Consider the following 24,218-nt stretch of genomic DNA (forward strand, 5'->3'; position numbering starts at 1 on the left):
TTCCACTCGATTTCCACCATTCCTTAAACTCACTTTTTTAAAATAAAATACTGTTATTTTGTTTACAGCATTCCTTTATTTTAATGAAGTATTATCAATTTTTTCCTATTACTATTTTCAATAATTTCTAGATAGATACTTGACCATTTCTTTACAATGCGGCATTATCATTATGAACAAATATGTCCTGAGACAATCTTATGAATGTTTGCTCCAGCTCATGATACTGTGTATAGTCATATTTAAATGATAATTTGTGTGGAATTTGTCTGATTTTTCTTCAATCTATTTTAAGTATCAGATGAGAGGAATAAATAAGTACATAGGTGGTTGTGGTGGCACATAGGCAACAGAACTAAATACTGCTGGTTTTTGTTTTTAAGCCTGCCTTTCCCATTCATTGGTTGTGTAGCTTTGGGACAGATAGTTCACATATCTAAGCCTTATTTTGTTTTGCAATGCCTGCATGATAAACATAATAGTAATCTCTCTGTATGCGTGTGAGGGTTTTTTTTAAGCACAGTTAATTCTCAATGAATGATAGCCACTAGCTCATACTGATTCAGAAAAATATGTCCACCCATGATAGCTAACAAGTCTGTAAATGCTCAAATCTTTTATAGGAAAGAAGCATAAGAGGATCTTCACGTGTACTTTCAATCATCTAAAAATCATTCAGTATACCTAAATTATTACATAAATAAAACATATCATGTAAATCATTGTTATATTCTACTATATTATGGAATGATGACAAAAAAGATCTGAACAGATTTGGAACAGATTCATTCATTGATCCTAACTCTATTTTGGACCTATGCTTAGTTAACAGCTGTGGAGTAGAACCTCAAGATACAAACATCTGGCTACATATGCTTTATTAAACCAGACTCCAAATGTTGCCCAGATTCTACAATCCTATTGCTTCATTCAAATTTCAAATTCTCTCATTATCAGCTCTTTCCCTGGAGATCAAGCTTTTTTCTCTGGATCTGAGTTTCCTCTTTTATATAATGAATATAATTGTAATTAAAATGGCAAGGATACGTTGAGATTCCATGCCTATGAGTCTCAATATGACTTTACATTATGATTGCTGAGAAACTTTGATGCCCAGGTCAAACACAAGCTCAGTGAAATCAGAAACAGATGTGAGTAAGATCCTGGCATCTTTGATTTTTTTTCTTCATCACACCCAGGTAATTCCAGTGGGCTGCCTAGACTAATAACCATTCTATTCTGTCACTTGAAAGCTCCCGTGTGATCCTGTTGATCAATAACTCTCGCCCGAGAGAGGTACACTGGTAAATGCATAAGGGTTAATCTTTATTGAAAGAGGAAAAATTAAGAGCTCAAGAAAGCCTGCAGAGCGCAGAGCTGTGGTGAAGCACTGAGTGTCAAAGAAGAAAAGCTACTGAAAGTAAAGTCCTGGTGCAAACGGGAATAAAAGACACCGGGGTCAACATCACTCAGACCCAGAGTCCAATAAATTCCCCATTTGTGATTAAGTTTGTAACACAGAGATATCTACCCCATGTACAAGCATGTATGTTAGAAGTTATGATGATATTAACATACAATGGCCTCAAATTGTACTTTTTGTGTCTCCTCACCATATTGGTACTGAGAGAGTTGTAATCAGCTAAATGTTAACCAGTAAAAGCCTTGACAGGTGATTAGGTAAGCCGGGACCTATACTCAGCATGGATTCAAGCCATTAATGAGAGAGTAGACTAGGTATTCTTTAAGCATGAGTTCTGACTGGTGTGTGCTTTCTTGCCCCTCTCCGGTGTCATTGTGCACAAAATATTCCTTGTTGTCTTCACTATGCCCATGGACTTACCATCCTTTTGATCTCAGAGAAATAGATGTATTTTCTTTATAAGTGACCCAGTCTGTGAGTTTGTGTTATAGACACAGAGTATAGATCAACACAGACTGGTACCCAGATGAGGAGTTGTATAGCAAGAACCAGAATGGCTCAGGAACAACCAGAAAGCAGAGAGGCTCGGAGAGTTCGGAAGAGGTTAGCAACAGAGAGGTTAGCAACTCTGTCCCTGTGAACAGTGTACTAAGGATGACCCTAATGAGAGGTAAGAAGTTGAAAAAAAAAAAAACAGGGGCAGATTATAGTGTCTCAGAATTACTGCGGCCATAGTAAGAATGTTGACAGATAAACAGTGAAGAACATGAAGTTTCTAATCAATGTACAATATAAAAGATACTGGAGACTCAAGGAAAGGGCCCTCTTCTTATAGTAGTGAAGAAGTTGGTGGAATTATGCCTGTGTCTTAAGGTTTTATGGGATATAGAACATCAGTGTGATGGACTAAAATATTAAGCCCTGAAAAAAATATCTAAGCACTCGAGCAGCTGCATGGTGATGTTTAACCATATACATTGTGAGACAGCAGATAAGTTACTTAAAGATGGGAGATGAAATTAAAAGAAAATTGGAAATGAGATAGAGATTTTAACAATTTGGAATTTATATGGGCAAAAGAAAGAATTTCATTTGGAAAGGAATAAGAATGGAATGAGCATGTAACTATTTGATGAAAAGATTAATATGCAGAGAAAAGGGCCAAGACACTGGGAGAGAGGACAGGAGAGCTTAAACTGCAGACACCAGATTATTACTTGTATGTGTATGTGTGTATGTTTATCTTACAAAATACAAAATTGAATTAATTCTCCAGTTTTAAGACTTACCCTGTTTTTCCGTATCACAGTGTAGCCTTATTTGTACTTTGTCCTAATTATAAAATTTGTTTCCAGTTTATCTCTTTTGCCTATTTCTATTTATTTTTTTTTGGAGTGGTAGTAGTCTGTTTCATGTCAGACTTATCTCTGTTTGGAGAGTAGATTGAATTTTGATTTCATAGTCTCCGGATAAGGGAAATTGTTTCAGCTTGAGTCGTGAATTGCATGTCACTTGTATCTGATTTAGATGAAAGTTTGAACTTTAAACGTCAGGGTGGTTGCCGGAATAAATTTAGGCTTTTGAAACCCTGGAGATGGAAGGAATGCATTGTGTATATCAGAAGAATCTAAGTGGGTGGGAGGCACACAAGCACACTAGGGTTTGAATAGCTCTGTCAAATCAAGGTTGAGATTTAATTGCCATTGTAACAATATCAACCAGGACATTTTGAGAGGGATGAGTCACCTGAGCTCTACCTTTGTGGATGGGTTAATTATCAGTGTATTCCATTATTGTAGATGTGGTTTGGTTCTCTTAAGAGTAGTTCTGTTGTAGAAGCGAGCTCTGTTTTGTCTACTTCCCACGTTAGAACTGCTATTGTATTGTGACTCAGTAAGAAATCCCCCACCAGGTTGCAACCCTTCAATCTGTACCTTCTTAGCCTCAAGACCCACTGTGAGAAGTAAACTGTTCCTTATAAACTAGCCACTCTGGAGCATTCTCCTAGAGCATCTGAAAACGGACTAAGATTCCCAAGTCTTAGATGACCCATGAAATGTTGCCACTGGTTTTAAGAAAGGGAGATAAACAGAACTGAAGTTATAAAGGTGGATGGGTATACAGGTCTAGTTCCCAAGTGGCCTCTTTTAATGGTGGGGTGGCAGTGTAAATAGTCAGTAACTATGGTGAACTTTTCAGAAAGAAAAACCAGTTTGGGATCTTCTTTCCTTGTGGCTGCTTTGCGGCCTTCCATCCTCATCTGGTGTCCATCCTAATCGAAGACACATGTCGAGTCAAGCCTTTGTGTTAGCGACCAATTTAGCTTTCTTTAATAAATGCAGGGACGGTCTTAACAAGAACCACAAGAACACTCTCATAAATAAGCCAACACTTCATTGCAGTAGTTTTAACGATTGAGCTGACTCAAAAGTTTGTCTACCTTCCAGGATCCTGGTTTTGGGGATTCTGTATTTTTGGTTTTGGTTTTTTTGTGTCTTGTACAAAAGTAGAATTCTGTGTACATGGCCGGGTCGCACGTCCAGTTCTCAGACCCTCTCTTTTGTTTCCAGCACTGACCAGGCTTGTGTTGGAGGACCCATGGTTTTCCTCCTGTTAGCTTTCAGGACCCACTTATCTTTCATCACCTTCTGGGTTTCCCTGGCTTGATGTTGCTGGACTCAAATGGACCAATATCAGCAGGAAGGCTCACGGCCCAAGTGCCATTTCTTCCTAAACCCTCTTGACCTACTCAGATAGACAGAGAAGGCAGGCAGTCGACAACCCCCACTGCCTAAGCAGCCCAGGAAGGCATGTTAGTCCTCTCAGAGCTCCCACTCTCTTAACATTGTTCCCCTGAGACATTCCTCCCTTAGCTAATGGAGTGAGAGCAAATGTTATGTGATTCTGTCGAAAATTACTAAAAAATAAATTTCCTTGGAAATAATCTATCTTTACCCAGGTACCCCATATAAGGAGTGTGAGTGATGTGATGTTGCAGTATATTTGAATCACTTTCACTCTCAGTAAGTCAGACTTACACTATCTGGCTTTTGGATTGTTTCTCTTGGACAGTATTTTTCTCATCCCTGCATGGCCGTAGAAATTGCCTGGAAACATAAAACCCCCAAAGAGTGGCTACTACTCAGAGATTTGGGGTTCATCAGTCAGGGTTCAAATGTCATTTTTTTAAAGAAAGAAAGTATTAAAATGAAGTGGTACTCGGCCATCATTTTTATCAGTAAATCTTAGATGCCTTGAAGAATCCAATTTAGCATACTTTTTATATACTATCTCAAGACATAATAGTTTTCACATTTATTATTTACAAATCAGTACCACTGTTTACCTATTCACTTTGAGCAAATCTTTAAATGAGATATTCAGGCCTTATTTTCCCGCCTTCTTAATCAACATCTCTCAAATGGGAATGAGAGATGGGGACCTGTATATCAGTTATCCCTCTTTAGTTCCTCAAAAACAATTGTATTTGGAGCTATGAATCTGCAACTGATTTTTAAAGGCCCTAGATACATAATATCATCCCACGGGAACTTCAAAACTTTCACGCCCTCTAGAACATTGGTATCAACCGTGGATGCCTTCAAGCCTCATGTGCTTGCCAGTCACATTGGAATCCCTTGCATGTCCCTGACTGTGCATCTGTGTCTTTAAAGCTCCCTGGGTGATTATAATATTCAGCTGTGATGGTTAATCTTCACTACCAACCTGACAATCTAGAATCATCATAGAAATATGCTTGAGTGTGTTTGAGGGTACTATTTCTAGACGGTTGCAAAGGAAGAAAGAAAATGCCTTCTGCATGTGATTCGAACCGTTGGTGGTGGAGTCCTGGATTGAATCAAAAGAAGAAAACAACCTAAACACCTGCAGTCACCTCTCTGCTTCTTGACTGCTGATCAGTGTGGCCAGCCATCTTGTACTCCCGAGTGCCAGCACATACACAGACGCACATATGAACACACACATATCCCACGAAGCATGGGAACACATGTGTAAGAAATGCATAAACTGCCATGGATAAAGAAAGAAGACAGGTATGCACACTGAGACTACGTGAGAGTAATAGATATGTAACTGATGAGGGAGCAAAGAGCCATGGGAACACATGTGTAAGAAATGCATAAACTGCCATGGATAAAGAAAGAAGACAGGTGTGCACACTGAGACTACGTGAGAGTAATAGATATGTAACTGATGAGGGAGCAAAGAGCCATGGGAACACAGATGTCAGGGAAGACATCCCCGAAGAAAGATTATTTGGTACAGGGACTAAAGCATCCACAATGATATGCCTTCTCTCTGCCTCACCCTCTTATCTATTCTCTTGTTTCAACTTTAACCCTACTGAACTCCTCTCAGTCTTTTAAAAATTTTGATTATTTTATTTATATTTCAAATGTTATTCTCCTTCCCAGTTTCCCCTCTGCAAACCCCCTATCCCATGCTCTCTCCCCCTGCTTCTATGAGGGTGGTACCTCACCCACCCACCCACTCCCACCTCACTGTGACCATAGCATTCTCCTATGCTGGGACATCTAGCCTCCTTGGAACCAAGGACCTCCCTTCCCCCTGATGCCAGATAAGGCAACTGTCTGCTACATATGCGGCTGGAACCATGGGTCCCTCCATGTGTACTCTTTAGTTGGTGGCTTAGTCCTTGGGAGCTCTGGGGGTCTGCTTAGTTGATACCATTGTTCTTCCAATGGGGTTGCAAATCCCTTCAGCTCCTTCAGTCCTTTCCCTAATTCCTTCATTGGGGTCCCATGTGTGCTCAGTCTGATGGTTGGCTGTGAGCATCTGCATTTGCATTGGTCAGGCTCTAGCAGAACCTCTCAGGGGACGTTAAATGACCCATACTTCCTTAATCAAGCCTTCCATCTTCTCTGATTGTGTCTTCCTGAAACATTCACCTTTTTCCTGATCTCACAGCCTACCTAGGAGCTTGCTTAGTGTCTGTCGTCTCTGGGATCCCACAGGGTGAAATATGTCTTTGCTCGGCTTGCCTAGACCTCCTGTAGTGCACTGTTTAAAGCATACGCATCTTTGTGGTATCTCTGTGAACCAAGACAGTGGGTCCCATAAAAGCAAGAAAAGGGATTCTCTCCTCTGTCGCCATGTCTCCATTCACAAACCAAGGTAGTATTACTAAAAGAATGCATGGATTGCATGCCAATGGACAGGAAATGTGCTATAATGGTGTGGCACTCTGGCTGCTTTAGAAAGGGGAAAGAAGAAACAACTAACAACATCAAAACAAACAAAAAACAGGTTTCCCAAACTACAGCATGACGGGAAGGAGGAGGTGTTTGGTAATGCAGGAAGTGAATTTGATTACTAAAGCCTTTAATAAATCCTCAAATGACCTGAACTTCTACCTACTAGGTAGTGGGATGTCAGTGAAGTTTTATGTACACGGGTGTAAGAACTAGATTTCTCATTCTGGATAGTTACTATAGAAGCAATGCTGTGGGTGGTGTGAAAGAGGAAAAGACTCATTTAAAAAAGAGATTAAGCGGGTTGGGTTCCAGGAGCACAGGTGAGAGACAAGGAAGGCATCCCTGAAATAATGAAGTGGAGAATTCCATTCAGAAGGCACTGTTGGAAGAAATCTATAGAGCTTGTTGACTAGGGGCACTTGGCAGTGGGCCTGAAAGATGATGCCACAGCCAAGCTTGGAAGGCAGGCTGCTTAGGGTCCTATTAATGGAAATGCAGAATGCAGGAAGAGACGTTTTCAAGGGAAAAAAAATAATGAGCTCAGTTTTAGACATACTGAGTTCCTGTCCCCACGGGGTATCTGGGTAGAGTATTTTATGTGCTGGAAAGGCATAACATCTCAGCTGGTACATCAGTAATTGTAGATGTGCCTGGTGTTGTCGAATTGACTGTGCCGTCTTCCAGTTTATGTACTAGAATTCAGACTTCAGAAACTGACAGGGTAGCATTGATTTCATGATTTGTTTTACTTTGGGCTACAATTGGCAATAAAAAATAACTACCCCGGTGGGGTTGGGGGGAGATTCTAAAGTCTCATCCTGGTAATTTGCTTCAGTTAGATACATATGCCCATGTTAAGCTCCCTAAATTCAGAAGTGTAACAATTTTTTTTCCCATAGGCAACTGTACTATTATATTTTTTTCTCATTAGATTGTGAATTCCATGATTTCAGGGAAATATATGGTTTTCTTGATAAGCTTTGTCTTACATATAACAGAACCTTAAATTGATAGATGCATGGATGGATGGATGGATGGATAGATGGATGGATGGATGGATAAATGGATGGATGAATGGATTTCTCGTACTGCAGTGATATGTAATATTTCCTATAGCTTGTTGCCTAGGAATTGAAAGTTTAATATCCCACTGTTTAATGCCTAAGTGTTTTTTTTGGTGGGGAGCTAACTACAGTAACTGTGTGGGAAGGAATCACTATAAATATTTTTAAATAGGCTTTCATTACATTATTTTCTTTTGGCAATGTGAATTAATCCAAGGATTTCAGCTTTCTTTGTTGGCTACAAAAGATAGCATAATTCCTGTTACATTAACCTTTGACTTCAATATTTGAAAACTCTCTCAATATTATTCTAAAGGCTGGTAGATGGGAAAAAGACCAGATCTCTGTTTTGAAAATGTAACATTGTAGAGTACACAAAGAAGTTAGAGAATAACTGATTTCCATTGGGCAGAAGAGGAGGAGGAGGAGGGCCTGGAACACTGGTGGTGAGATGAGAGAGTCAGTCCAAACATTTTCTCCATAAAATACTTATTCTTGATATCATATCAGACTATAGGAGCATAGGCAAGCAAATTAGTAAAGTTTCTTCCTCAAAGAGTTTATAACAAAAAAGGGAGCTGCATAACAATCAAACCATAGTACTAATCATTGTAACATTGTATCCATGAGAGATAGATGCCATATAACAAAGAAAAGGCAAAGTCAAAAAGAGAGAAAGAGAGAAAGAAAGAAAGAAAGAAAGGAAGGAAGGAAGGAAGGAAGGAAGGAAGGAAGGAAGGAAGAAAGAAAGAAAGGCGAGAGAAAAAACCCACAATCCTTCAGTGTTTTAAGAGGCTGAGGTAGAAAGATCTTGAGTCTGGAATACTTAGTACATTTAAGGCTAAGAAACCCCATCAAAGATAGAAGTAAAAACTTACTTTTGATAAGTAAAACAGCCTTTGACCAGAAGATGAAACCAATAAGCTCCGAGTTATAAATTCTGATTTTACAATGACTCCCACATGAGGGTCAAGTGGAATGATGTCACTGCTCACTTGAAATGATGGCATTTTGTTGGTGAAAGGGAGGTTTCTACTGTGTCTTCACGTTCTTGTTTTTCCCTACTCAGATGTTGCAAGAGCAATCGAACTACTAGAAAAGCTACAAGAATCCGGAGAAGTACCAGTGCACAAGCTGCAGTCTCTCAAAAAGGTGCTTCAGAGTGAGTTTTGTACAGCAATCCGAGAGGTAGGACACTGAGAATTTAACAACTGCCTTCGGCCATATGTCTTCTGAGTAAAACCATGCTTTGCCATATAAACAGTTGAGGTTGTTAAGCTTGGAAGTACATCATTGCTTTCTGCTTTTAGCTCCTTGGACAGATGATAAAAGATAATTTAGTCTGCTAAACTCTTAAATTAGACCCAGGCAGAAATTATACATTTATAGAAAACCGAACATTGATTTCATGATCCCAGCAAAGGACCTGCTTCAGCAAGTGAGTGTGGTGTGAATTCTAATCCACTGGGCAGTCACATGAAGCCATGGGAAAATTCAAATAGAAATAATCATAATTAATGAGGTGATTCCTTAGGGGTACACTTGAGTAAATTTTTCATAGTTAAGTCTTAAAGAGTAATTTCCTACCAATTGAAGTTATGCATACTCAAATATTAATGCCTAGTGCGATTATGGAAATAATACTAAATAGACTGACATGCCTTTGTGGCAAATCTGCATAATGCTTCTTGGCTAATCATTGTTTTTGCTCAGTGAGGTAAAACATGCATGTTCATATGACAATTTAAATTTCATAAATTGGATCTTGGTGGAATTAACTCATTCAACTGACTAATTTAATTGGTCACAAGAAAATGTCCTTGAGATACATAAGCTACCTTATTTATTTATTAATCTGTCATCCCACATCCGTCACTCAGTAAGAATCCATTAATTGGAAACCATAGCCTATAAATCTAGTGTAACTGTTGCTTTAGGAGTCACAACTGATGGATCTTTGCTGGTCTCCTCCTAAAGGCCACATGAACCCACTCAATAGAAAGAGTTTGTTTTAGCACAGAACACATGCCTCTGAAGGACAGAGGCACCAGGCTTCTATGGTCCTTTATAACTGAATAAATGCTGCTCCTTTAGGACCATGAAAAGGTCCAAAAGGCCTACCGCACTGTGACAGAGATGCATGCACTCTGTTTAAACTCAACCTCTGCAGTGCATGTAGCATTCCAATTTGGTGGGGTTTAGCCTTATCCTATGTTTGTGTTCAGTTTTTCTCCCATGAAATTGATCACTATTTGCTCTTTTTTGGTACTAAGTATAGTCTAAATAAACAACTATGATTACATTAATGAATTTTCAACCTGTCAGTTAATCAAAGGCTGGAAGGAAATTTGTCAAGACCTGCTATTTCTACGGCAAGTCTTCACCTTAGTACCAAATGTACAAGGTGCCCAGAAACTGCTAGATTCCTCTCAGATAAGCTTCTGTGAACACTGTAGAAGAAGCACCTGAGTTCTCCAGACTCCTCTTCTCAGTCTTTGAATTTGTCATCTCTTGAGGCTTTGTAGCCAAATACTTTTCCTTTTTCAAAGATTCTACCATCTTTTCTGTGTCATAACATTCTGGTTTCTGTGACCGAAGGACAAGGCCCATAAAATACCTCTGCTCACTGACTCTATGGCTCATGATCAATTCAAAGCTTCTGTACTCACAAAACTTGCACTCTTCTTGAAATGCAATGGTGTCAAAGAACACTACAATAGAAAACAAGAGACCAAGAGAAAATCAGGATTAGAGGTGTTGGAGTTCAATTTTACCAATTTAAGATCAGGAAAAAAACTAATTGAAATACTGAAAAAAGTCACATACATCCCAAGGAGGATAGTATCTCAGGCATGGCAAATCACACATGCAAAACCTCAAAGCCAAGAATGGTCTCAATGCATGAACAGTCTATTCCAAAAGGCAGCGTAACTTCATGAAATGAGCAAAGTGCATTTCCCAGAAGCAGCCTGAGAGCAGGTTACATGAAGCTTTCATGGGCCACATAAAAACACTGGACTTTATTCCCTGTGAGGCATTCTGGGAGTACTTTGACCTGATTTGACTTGTTCTGGGAAAAGTCTCTTTGGCTAATGACAAAACACAAATACTGGTACAAAAGTAAAAAACGGAGACCAGAAACAAAGTACTGAGGGCATCAACCAAGAGATGGAATGGTGGCAGCCATACGACAGCAGAAAACTATCAAATGCTTTGTATATTTCTGAGATGAAAATGAACTGAGAGTGATGGGGGAATTGAATATCTAACATCTAAGAGAGAGAGAGTTATTAGCTGGTTCTTAGTTTGTGGCTTGAAAAATGGATAGATGTGCAGAAAATGTTACAATAAAGCACATTATTTAATATAATCAACACATGCTAACAACTAAGAATATAAAAAAATGTTCACTTAAAGAAAAGAGGGTGTTGATTGTTGGGGGGAGGGCGGTAATGGGGGGGAGGATGGGGAGGGGAACACCCATAGAGAAGGGGAGGGGGAGGGGTTAGGGGTATGTTGGCCTGGAAACCGGGAAGGGGAATAACAATCGAAATGTAAATAAGAAATACTCAAGTTAATAAAGATTTAAAAAAAAGAAAAGTAATAAAAGAAAAGAGGGTGTAAACAAAATAACTACCTAAGGCTGTACAAACGTGAGCTGGTCCCAGTGATTTTATGTTCACACCAATGTAGGTAGTCATGTTCTTAGAGTCAATACTTAGATCACCTTGTCTGGCCTTTGTTCTAGTGGTGTAGAATTGGCTGTACGTCTAGAGTCTTCAGTTATCTTCATTATTACGTCCGTATTGCTTTACATTTGCTATGAGAAGCTATGGCAACATTGTGACACATCCACTTTAAATGGTATTATTAATGGAAATGCCTTCAAATGATGATACATCATTTGAATATGAGTGTATGTTGCCAGATAGGTGAGTTAAAAGCTAATAAAGAAAGCGACTCGAGGAAGTCTGGCAACAAATTCCTAAATGTTAAATAAGAGCCAAGAAAATTTTCATTCCCTGTCTCTGTATGGCAGGCATGGAATCTCTGAAAATTTTTATTTTCACTTAAATAATCTTTAGAATTTTTCTGTTAAATTACCTGGTTTTTTTAAAAAGAAATATCTGCTACCTAAAATTTAATCTGTATTATTGGTTACAATTAACAGAGCAAAACCAGATACATGTCATACCTCTGCCAGTAACATATGTTCAAAACAAGAAGGTAGGGTTAGCCTTTGTAAAGACTGTCTAATACAAATGCAACTATTGTCATCATCGTCATCGTCGTAGTTGTTGTCATCATCATCATCATCATTATCTGTAGTAGTATTCTTGTTTGTATCACAGCAAAACAAGATACAGATCACACAACTCCCAATAACACGCTCAAAATCAGAAAGCAAGGTTAGCTTTTGTAAAGAATGCCTTATATAAATGCAACAATGATTATCCGTGTAATATGTGATAATTTCATACTTTGCTATACAAGTAGAGTGAGCCTTCTGAATCAACTCTTGGCATGTGTACAATGCTTTTAAGAGACGAGTTCAATGAGATTTTAGGTTTTATGCTAAAAATCAATGCTCAGAAAATATTAAAAGTTTTCTCAACTATTTTTCTGTAATGTGTAATGCTAAAGTCTGAAAAAAATGCACATTGAGATCAGTATTGAGAGAAGGGCCATCAGTTACACACCTGACAAAGGCATTGCTCCATTAGTAGATAGGTATAACACATTAATATGCCAAGCGACACACAGCATTAAACTTGGCACACAGACATGGGTTGACAGATTTTTTTTTTTAGTTGTGCTTGATTGTTGACAGATCTTGAAAGAACTTGATCAATGATTAAACTGTACCCATTCTGTGAATAACCTCAGAGTACATGACCAAGAAATGGTGTAGTATATGATACTATAATTCTATAATGAGGATTGTACGGCACTGGTGGGGTTTTTTGTGATTTTTTTAAAAAAAGTAATTTCAACACATTTTAGCTCTACACTGAATACATAGCTATATTCCTAAATTTTAAAGTTGAGGTCCAAATTTAATGATTTCAAAATGGCGATGTTTGATTTCATAGGAGCAATTTAATAGCAGGATGGTCACCAAGACAGGATTTTTCCCCCTAATAGTTCATATTCCATGTTCCACATAAAGAAAGAAGTGTATAAATGACCATATTTAAGAGACCATCCATTCATAGTTCTGGGAGGTGCTATGCGTGCTACTGGAGAAGACAAGTAATGAGTCTCACACAGCTGCAACCCTGCAAGCTGCAATAATGATTTATGTGAATGATCTGCAGGCTGGAACAATGGAGGTATGGATGTTAGGAGAGCAGTGGACCACTTTTCTATTGGACTTAATGCACACCAAGAGCTGGAACTCATACCTTATACTGTTAATGAGGTCACGATCTGAAACAAGACAGGCCACAGGACCTAAAGGAAAGCACGCCACTCTCATTCTGCCAAAGGAACACAGCAATAAAAACAACCCTTAACGAACATAGTGGAGCAAGCATCTTGTGGAACGGTAGAGTATCTTCTGGGTATATGCCCAGGAGTGGTATAGTCATTGACATAGAGCTATTCACAATTTTCTAAGAAATCACCAATTTGACTTCCAAAATGATTGTACAAGTTTGCACTCCTACCAGCAGTGGTGGAGTGATCCCCTTGCTCCACGTCCTCGCCAGCATATGCTGTCACTCTGGGGTTTAACATTAGGCATTCTGATGGGTTAAGATGGAACCCTCAATGTTGTTTTGATTTGCATCTCCCTGATGACTAAGGATGTCGAACCTTCCTTTATATGTAGCAGATGTGTCACCTGGTCTATATAGGGTCCCTAACAAATAAAGCAGGGGTTGACTCTGACTCTGTTGCCTACATCTGTAGCCCTTCCTCAAGCTGGGCTTCCTCTTGCCTGGTCTCAATGGGAGAGGACATGCCTGGTCCTGCTGTGACTTGATCTGCAAGGGGGGCAAGGTGAATGGGTACCCATGTGGAGGCCTTTCCTTCTCAGAGGAGAAGAGCGAGAATGGGGGAGGGGTTTAAAGGTGGGACTAGGAGGAGAGGAGGGAGGCTGTAAAATAATGATGTAAAACAAACAAACAAACAAACAAACAAACAAACAAATAAATAAATAAATAAATAGGGAAGGGGACAAAAAGCATCTCCTAATGACATATTGCTGTTCTCATAGCTCAGTGCATTCCACAACCCTGAGCAGATAAGCTTCTTCTTGCAGTAGATGGAAATTAACAGAGACCCACAATGCTTTAAGACTGAGAGACTGTAGAGTGGTCAGCCCTAAATGAAATGTGTATATCATACCCTTCCCCTCAAGGTTCAGGGATACATGCAGCAAAAAAGGCAGAAAATTTTGTAAGAGGCAAGGAGAGTAGACAATTTTAAGGAAGCAGCATTTTTGAGACACAACTGGGTTGATGCACATAGTAACTCACAGAAACCGTGAGGGCATGCAGAAGACTGGTACAACCAAACCAGACAGAATCCCAGTATGGAGAAGGGGAGGCAGGCACAAAGTGCTACTCCTAGTCAAGAAGCTATTCACAAATAGTAACTGCTGGCTTCTGGGAGTTGAAAGGGATCAGTTTTCTTCAGTGGTATAACACTGGGTGTATCAATCACCCTTGGGTTGGGCCTCATGCTCCTCAGTAGATGGCTGACACAAATCAAATTCCATGACTATTAGGGGATTTTCTTTTGTTTTTGATTTTATCTTAAGAGAAAGCACATGAAGTTGGGTGAAAGTAATTATGGAGGTACTGAGGGACAGGAAAGAAGATGATAAAATACACTGTGTTAAATTCTCAAATAAAAAATAAAAATAAAAACTAAACCATTACGAGAGAGAGACAGACACAGAGAGAGACAGAGACAGATACACAGACACACACACACAGAGAGAGAGAGATAGACAGAGAGAGAGACAGAGAGAGACAGAGAGAGAGACAGAGAGAGAGAGGGAACATTCAATTTCAGCAGATAAATATAAATTATTTTCATAGCCAAAGTAACCAAAACTGTACTTAGGAATTTGGTTACTGTCCCCATCTTCCAGATTATAAGGCAATTGAGCTTCTGACTCTTCCGAATCATGCGCTCCAGATTTAAGTGGGACAAACTCTCAAGAGTGGCTCCTGGAGAGGATGACCTCCAGCATTTATTATTGCAATATGCATGTTTGAACCAAAAGTATAGAACAAAATTATATAGCCACACAAAGTATTTTCCTTAGCCAATCACCATAGATTACATGTTACCATTTTCTAATGTAGTGAAATTTAAGAAAATACACCACCTCCACATGCATATTATGCTGTCATACTCTGTAAGGTTTAGGAAAATAAATTGTGATTGTAGGATTTGGTTAGTCAGAATACCCTTGATTATGCTCAGTATACCAAAATATACTAATCCTCATCCACTACTTATCACACTCTGGAGTTGGATTTCTCCATCCTCATTAAAGGTAGATGTGGTTATACCAACTGCTTCGTCCAGTGCCCTGTGAATAGAAGCCTTGCTATGCTCTGAATTCCTCTGAAAGCCATTGAGTTAGTGCATGACTTGTACTTCCTTTCCTAGGTAGTTTATAGTGTGGTGTTATCTGTCAGTCTACTAGAGTTTCAGAGTAAGAAATAGATGTTCTAGTTAACCTTAATGAACACATTCCCAAAGCAAGAAATTAATGCTTATTGTTCCTGGTCCTCAACACATTAAGATTATTACTCCTAGCATAATCAAGATTATCCTGACAAACCAAATCCTACAATCAAAATTTATTTTGGTATAAGGCTGAAATCAATATCTTTAATTGATATGATATACATACTCCCTGCCCCCCTTTTAATTTAAAAGGGGGCCTGGGATGGTTGCTTAATTGTATTTTTTTCTAACATTCACAAGGCCTTAGTTGGATCCCAGTATCAAACACAATAAACTAAATTAAAATAAAAGTAAAGTAAAATAAATAATGAATAAATGTGTGTAAAAATTAGTAGTCAATGTAAGTCTCGATGGCAAATATATACCTTATAACTCTTTGAGGAGTGCAAGTCATATTGTTTCTCTGTTCCTTTCTTTTGTTCCAGGAGATAGAATTCATTAGCCCTCTATTGCCAATCTATTCCCCATCTAAATCTTATACTATTTCTCCATATGAAGTTTCCATACCACAGACTTAAAGGTATAAAAGAAATACTATGAAGTCATCAAACTAATGTTTCGTATGACATGTTTTTCTCCAGGGCATAGTGTTTCCCAACATGTGTTGGGGTGAGCACATTTAACAAAAGTCATAGAATGCCTAAACTGATGGTATCCTATACTGCTCAGTCTGCCATGTACACCAAAATGTAGATAATAGCTTCATGAGAAAGCTATGATTCTTTAGAAGATTGAGTATGGAAGCTGAATTTTCTAGAGAAACATGTAGTTGGATCCGTGATAACAAGGGATTAAACAGCGATAACAGAGGAGAAAGCAACTGGAAAGAAGAGAGAGGGAAGAGAGTTAGGAAGAGTAAGAGTGAGGGCCGCATGTGTGAGGAGAGAAGGAAAGGACACAAGCAAGTAAGCAGTATTGCAGATTGAGGTAGTAAATAGAAAAATGCATGTAGATTGTAGACAATGTATTCGGGCAAACCTAGGTCCACTCCCTTGCTAGTTACTTAATTATATCATCTCTGTATTTCTTAAATTCTGCAATCTTGATTGTATCTTCTATTTGAAAAATAAGATGAGGCAATAACAAGTCTAAATAAAATGAAATAAAATACTAAAGATTTGACAAATAGAATGCCGAGCTAAGAGTAAATGCTCAGTAAGTGGCAAAAGTTTGTAGGAAAGATTTCCTGAGTCTTGTGATAATTGTTAAAGTATTTGATATGTTTTAATAGAAACATTAGTTGGGACAAAAAAGATATCCTTGCAATTTTTTTAAATCATGGGAGGGTGGGTGATGAAGCTCTTAATAAGAGGCCTCACATATTAAGAGAGATGTTGACACACAGTATTGCTTTGTGAATATCTCACCCGACATAGTAAGAGACCTGGATACCCTGCCAGAGGATGACCAGGCAAGCATAGTGATGATGTCATAGGCAAGAAATCATGTGTAACATAAAGCTTGTTAGTCAATTTGATTGGATGAAGGGAATGACGAGAAGTCGCGCCACAACACCACATAATAAAATTAAGAACAGAGATAAAGAATACCCCTTGATGGTTGTGCTAGAAATGTGTGTCCTGATAGCAATAAGAAAGAAAAGAGCACATAGTTCTCAGGAACATTTTCATTTGTATTTGCAGGGTATGATTTGATGTCTGATACATATATTATTTGTCTATCAGCCAAATCAGTGTAGTAAGCATCACCGACTGCATTCATCATGTCGTGGTGTTGCGACAATCCCAAAGCTCCTTTCTAGCTATTTTGAAATGTAAAATACCTTACAGTTAACTGTGATCTCCCTTCTGTACAGCAGAAACCAGAACTTATTTCTGCTGATGACTGTGATAACCCTCGCCTCCACTCCCCTTTCGTCTTCCAGATGTTGTTTTTCTTCTTTCCCTCTAATGAGCTGCTTCTACAGTTCACATCTGAGGGAGATTATCCAGTGCTTGTTGTACCACTTGGCTTTCTACTTTCTCTAACAAAATACCTGAAAGAAGCAACTTAAGAGAAGAAAGAACTTTGGGCTCATAGTTTAACAAGGCGTGTAGACCAAACACTGAGGAGGGAGCTGATCACTTTGCATTCTCTCCCAGGACACACATGAACTCTAGAATGAACTCTAGAGCCACTCTAGTTGTCTTGTTTTGGCGCGCGCGCGCGCGTGTGTGTGTGTGTGTGTGTGTGTGTGTGTGTGTGTGTGTGTGTGTTTAAATTTTTATTCAATCTCACACCTAATTTAACAGTACAGTCCCTCCCACCTTCAGGATAGGCATCCTTTTCTAAGTTAACCATGGATGGAAGGAACCTCGCTCACACATTCCCTGAGGTAGGTCTGCTAGTTAACTTCAGATTCAATCAAAGTGATCACTTTAATTAACCATTGCATTTGATCTTCTGTTTATGGCTTATTTCTCACAATGCCCTAAAAGTTCATCCATTTCTGTCTCAAATACTAGGACTTCATCTCTTTTTAATGTTTGGATACTATACCTCTAATGTTTGGAGACATTTTCTCTATGTATTTATCCTTGGTTAGAGACTTAGGTTTGTTTTAATACTTTAAAAACAGCTACATGTATTTATTTATTTATTTGCAAGGAGTAATAGTGTGGAAGGCAGAAGACAAATAGCAGGAGTTGGTTCCCTCCTTTTAACACGTAGGTTCCGGGAATTGATTCAGATAATACGGCTTGGTGGCAAGCATCTTTACCCACTGATCTTTCTTGCAGGCTTTGTTTTAACTCTTAGTTCTTATGACTAGTTCTTCAATAAACATAGAAACACAGATCTCTCTTTCAGATTCCAGTTTAATTTCCTTTGGGTATATTCCCAGACTGGGAATGCTGAATCATACATTGGTTCTATTTTTAATTTTCTGAAGAACTTCTCGTGACATTTTTCAAAGTAGTTTTAGAAATGAGCATTTGTAGCAACAGTGTTCAGTGTCCCCTTCTCTCCCCATCTTGAATAATTCTGGTTATCTTTTCTCTGCTTGATAAAAACCAGCCAACTTGAATGAGGTGGTATCTAATTGTGGTTTTATTTCTATCTCCCTAGTGATAGTGGACATTTGTGTGCTTGAAGAAATTCATACGAAACTCTTTCATCCATTTTTTTACATTAAAATATCCCCCCAAATTTACTCTTAAGTCCCTTCAAGACTCTAGACATTAACTCCTCATTAGAGGAAGAGATTGCTAATGCATTGTTATGCCATACGTAGGCTTCTGTAACAGGAAATCCTATGCTGAAGACTATGCATAAACATGGTCAAGGAAGAGTTAACACATAGAAGTGTATGTATGTATAGACACTTTTTTGAAGTATTTTATTGCCATAACAATATGTGGAGCCTTGTCAAGACAAGGCCTTTGGTTTAAGACTCAGAGTTACTCCTCTCCATGGAAATCTTGAGTAAAAGGCGAAAGATTTATACAATCTGAAGAGAAACCAGAGTATATATGACACTTTTTATTTAAGTTTTGTTATGTTAAATTCCTTCCCTTATCCTGCCAAAGCCACAGGTATTTATGTGTGGGGGTTGGTTTTTGCTTTGCTTTGCTTTTACTGTTTTAATAAGTTTTTTAATGTTTTTTCTTTATGTATGAATAGAGTTACATGGGTGCTTCATGCAGAATTATCATCCTTGTATGAACATATCAAGGATACCACCACCTTCAGCAGTAATAAGGAAAATGTATCTGATTTAAGGTTATGCATATTCCTTTCTCTTCACATTAAACTAAACTGGAAAATGTCAAACAAAAGGAAGTTGATGGCTGCCACGATTTCCTTTGATTTTATTTGCATTGTCAAATAGAGTGGACACAAAAATCCAGATCGTTCTGGGCTAAGTTTCCTACCAATGAGCATACACAATCAGGAAAGCTAATTTCTGAATCTCTCGAAACTGCTTGATTTTTCCATTGACATTTTCATTATAGAAAACCCACAAACATTAAAAGGATGCACATCACTAAACTTATATTTGCCCCAGCATGGAAGTCTTGACACTTTTCCATGAAAAAAAAAAAAAAGAGGGGTTGGGGATTTAGCTCAGTGGTAGAGCACTTGCCTAGCAAGCGCAAGACCCTGGGTTCGGTCCCCAGCTCCGAAAAAAAAGAAAAAAGAAAAAAAAAAGAAAAGAAAAGAAAAAGAAAAGAGCTGTAAGTAACTAGAGAGCTTCATCAATGTAAGTGGTCTAGAAATGCTTGAACTTGTGGGTAGATCAAAAAAGAAGAAAGCTCAAATAAAGCCTCTGTTCACTTGATATAACCTCCTCCTGAACTCTGACATTTTGCTAATATTTTGAAGCCAATTGTGGTGAAAATAACAGCTGTGTCGTTCCCATTTTGTGTGCAACTGGGCGAAAACTGTCATTGTTTCTGGATTTTATGTAGCATGTGAAGGCTAATGACCCATAGTACATATGAGTGATGCTTCCTGATTACCTTTAAAGGCCAAGTTCTTCCAACAGTGAACTGTTTTTTTTTTTTTTAATGAGGCAAACATCCTAATGGAAGAAAAGTCTTGGCAGATCCTGTATGTGTGGAGTACATGCGCAATTTCTCCATCCCAAATCTAGTTCTCTCAGTGTGGTGAAGCCAGAGGCTCTTACTGCTTTTGCCATCAGAATGCATTAGTGTCAAAAGCCTTGCTTCTCCCTAAACAGATGCCTTTCCTCCTCGGCCCTTGAAAGTGTCCTAGTAATTTCTTAGCCATCTCATGTATTCTCAAAAGGTTTTATTTAGAATGTGAGCTAAGTACATTGTTTTAGCCACCTGAAGGTTCATGGCTTTTTTCCAGAGGAAACTGATATATGTAACTGCACTAGGGTCAGAAGTTTCAGTGTGTGTGTGTGTGTGTGTGTGTGTGTGTGTGTGTGTGTGTGTGTGTGTATACATACAGGGAGGAAGAATCATAGAACAATTTGACAAGAGAATTGTATTTCAGTGATAAGACTCTGTTGTAAATGTGAGGCTTAAAGTTGAGGTCTAGCAGTTTCATATTCTTGTAATTATAGTTCTCCTGTTGGTGGGAGACTCTGAATGCCTCATGTTTTAGAGCAAAAAGTTAGAGGTGAAAAGACAAGAGCCTTCCCTGCTATAAGAGAGAGGTGAAGGAAGTTAAAAGTAAGATTCATGATTCCAGGTTTCCTAAAGAAGCTGTACAAACACTGGGGAAGAGAGCAGAACTCTTACAAAGGTCACTTCTGTTTAGAACATTCAAATTTGAAACAAGGGTTTAAAATGCCTTTCATTGCTAACAAAGGCTGTTGATGACAACTTTTCAAGATAATTTATTTCCCTTGAGGACAGAGGACTGTGGAAAGCTTGACTTCTACTGAAGCGTCTTAGAGAAAACTCAAGTGTCCCAAGGCGAGCCATTTTACCTGTGATGGGTATTTGATCCTCTTCTATTAAAAGTCATATAAGCTGCAACTTGGAGTGCTCTCTGCTATTGAAATGGACACAAAGGTAATTGAACACTCCGAATAACTTAAAGGAAACCTCTAAATTTTAACATCTGCCTAAGCCAATGAAGGGTACTACTCATTGCAATTTATGATAAACAAAAAGAATTCATTTCAATTAAGCAAGTTGGTGTCATTGATCTCTAGAAAGTCGTCATTTATTTTTAATTGAAAAAGTGAATCCTTTTATATGACATAAACAAAGGATAAATGCAGGGGTGAGGATGAAGGGGCAGTTAGATATACTTTAGTCCACTTTTTTGTTGCTACAAAAAAAGAAAGCAAGGAAGGAAGGAAGAAAAAGAGAAAAAAACCCGAGACTGCACGTAGTTTATAAAGACCAGATACTAGAAAGTCTGAGATCAAGATGGTAACATCTACACCAATTGTGTTGTCTTGATTGATTGACACCCGTACGGCAGAAGGTAGAAGGACAAGGTAGGAATCTAGCTCAACTGATGAATGAAGCTTCCTTTAGAAGAACTTCCTCTCACAAATGAATGGACAGCTTTTATGGTTTATGCATATGAAGGCCCTACTCCCTGACATGATCGCAATGACGTCACTTGATTTCAGGCAAGGACACATTCAAACCATCACAACATACAACAGTGGATTTTATTAAGGATAGCCCCACAATTTCCCCAGAATCTCAGAAACAGCCATTACATACTTTTTCCATTATTCATCCTTAAATAAAGACTATTCCCCAGTAAGACACTAGGAGACCAACCTGAAATGTGGTTCTACTGTTCTCTAACGTCTTACCAATTCTGCCCCTCTGTAGTTATTTTCTTCATGTGGGCTGTGTATCATTTGCATGGAAACATGGCATCATATAAGGATGATATGGATGATAGAAATATGTGAAGATTATGCGTGTGAGGGTGGAATAGGAGGAGGTGCAATGGGATATTTAAATGTATGTGAGACATTTAAATAACGCGCACCAAATGAAAGTGAAGATGTCTGAACATCCACCGTGAAGTGTTAGCTCATTGCTGTCAGACTTTGTATTTATTTGATCATTAAATTGCTCAACATTCTTTCTTACAATTACTAGCTATGTGTGCTTCCCTTTCCACTTGTGCATAAATGTTGTGTATATTAAAATAATAATTATAATAACAACAAAGAATAGATGTACTCGCTGCAGTTGCTTTTGAGGTTATGGTTCATCATTTCATCTGGGAAACTGGTGCAGTAGAATGATTACTTCATTCATTAGAAAAAGATCTTTTAAGATGCAATTGTAGTTTCTGTTTCTGCAGCTTTATCTGTGTAGACACATTTTTTTTAATGAAAAAAGTGTTGTCAACATGTCACTTCCTGGTAGCAAGAAGAGGGTCTGTGTGGCAGGGAACCTTCTTACGCTGTAATTGCTCTAATGGGTCATTGATTTTAAAGTAATCTAAACAGACCCTCACAGTAGTGTGCAATGCCACAGGAGGCTGTTAACGTCACTGTTGGGTAAATACTCAGCCTAGCTTTTATTTGCCATTACAAATGATAAAATAAACGGTACATATTTCAAGAAGCTTATAATTACATATACTTACACAGTAGTTCAAAATAATAGACTCCTTGGAGAAGCTGTGTTTTATATCAGTCAAACAAAGTGAGCATGCTGTCTTTGATTGTGATCACGGGAGTGGAAATCAGAACTTCTATTCTGGGCACCATACATGACAACTGTCTTCCCCCCTGCTGAAGAAGTCACTTAACCTTTTCTTGCTTTAGTATTGCCAGCGTAGATAAAGGCAAGTCTATTTATAGAACCCCTCGTTGAAATTGTTAGCTTACAGATTGGTATTTCTTCATCCAACTGTCTGTTATTTCAAACAGTGATTCATATAATATCAAAAGAAATAAAACTGCTATCAGATATAATCCCAATATATGCAAGACACCTACTTCCCCCTATGTTTTTCTTTCCTCTACCCTACCTTCCTGTCCTTTTCATTCAAAAGGACATACATATTCCAGATTTAAAGATTTAAAGACATATATATTAAACATATTAATATATTAAATATACTTCATTCAAGTTTATTTATTGAAAATGTAATGAAAAAGCTATGGTAATGAAATCATTTTTCTTAACAGTTATTACTAAGATTTAGGCACTTTTTTTTGTGTTGTGATTCACTTGTTTCCACTGCCACATGAAATTCTATAGTGAGTTATAATATATGTCATTAATTTACTCCCTTTTTGATGGTCATTTAACTTATTTCCATGTGTTCACTATGAGGAAGGATACACATGTGTCTCATGTTAGAGGACCACAAACTCTCATGGAGACGTGTGCAGAAATAAGGTAAAAGGTATAAGAGTAATCAATATTGAAGATAATGAGGACCATAGAGACATCACAGTCAGCATAATGCTTGGCGTGTAAGCATGAGGATCTGAGTTGGAATTCCTAGAGCCCACAACAAGCCAGTGCTCTTACCAAAAGACCATACTGGACACAGAATTCCTGGACACTCACTGCCCTGCTAGCCTGAACTATTAAAAGACAAAACAAGAGATTCGATCTTAAACAAGGTTAAAGATGGTCTGTCTCCATTTACATATAAGATATTCACACACATCTCACACACACACACACACACACACACACACATACACACACTAAGATGATGGCAGGTGTTTTTGTTGTTAATTTATTTTTTGTGTGCCTTTCATGAATAAAATCCTTAGTTTTACATATTCACTTATTAAAATAAAAAAATCTATACTCATTGGAAACCTTATATCATATCTTCATTATGTAAACCAGACTGGCCTCAAACTCACAGAACTTTTGCTATCTCTGCCTCCCTTCTTGACACTGTCATTAAAATGGTGTAAAACAATGCCCAACTCACCCGTTTTCTTTACACAATATCACCAGGTCTCTCTAACCTGATAGGTCAGCAGATTATGATGACAAAGGGACAACAGTACCACATGCATCTTTTAGAGAATTCTCAAGCTAACTTCTGAGGAATGTCAATCAAGGAAGAGGCGAAGTGATCAAATTTTCCATTGATCATTGATTCCTTATTTGAGAAAATATTTATTTTTCTATCGAAGTTTCTCTAATAGTATTATTCAGTTCCCTTATTTATGAAAAAGGACTTACTCCTGGTCCAAGATAGTATCTAACCAACAACTGTAGCTCACTGAGAGAACCAGGAAGCTGGAGATTAAAGAGCAAACTTACTTAAACAAGCTAGAAAATCTTTCTTACCTACAATTATAATAAAGATTTGTAAATTATTTACCAGGTCAAGTGAAAATTTGCCAAGAAAAAG

General features: G+C 38.2%; 1 protein-coding gene and 1 pseudogene across 2 annotated transcripts in view; one reads left to right on the plus strand and one right to left on the minus strand.

The window, feature by feature from the left end:
* Lin7a (lin-7 cell polarity scaffold A) overlaps positions 1 to 24,218 on the plus strand; it is a 155,552-nt gene that overhangs the window by 51,818 nt on the left and 79,516 nt on the right. For both annotated transcript variants that reach the window (NM_001408921.1, XM_087559328.1), the window contains 1 exon segment: positions 8,794 to 8,912. In NM_001408921.1, coding sequence (NP_001395850.1) covers positions 8,794 to 8,912 — 119 coding nt within the window.
* Positions 18,794 to 18,902, minus strand: LOC120094046 (U5 spliceosomal RNA; annotated as a pseudogene).

Source organism: Rattus norvegicus, chromosome 7 (genome assembly GCF_021556685.1).
Source record: "Rattus norvegicus strain SHRSP/BbbUtx chromosome 7, alternate assembly SHRSP_T2T, whole genome shotgun sequence".
NCBI classification, from domain to species: domain Eukaryota; kingdom Metazoa; phylum Chordata; class Mammalia; order Rodentia; family Muridae; genus Rattus; species Rattus norvegicus.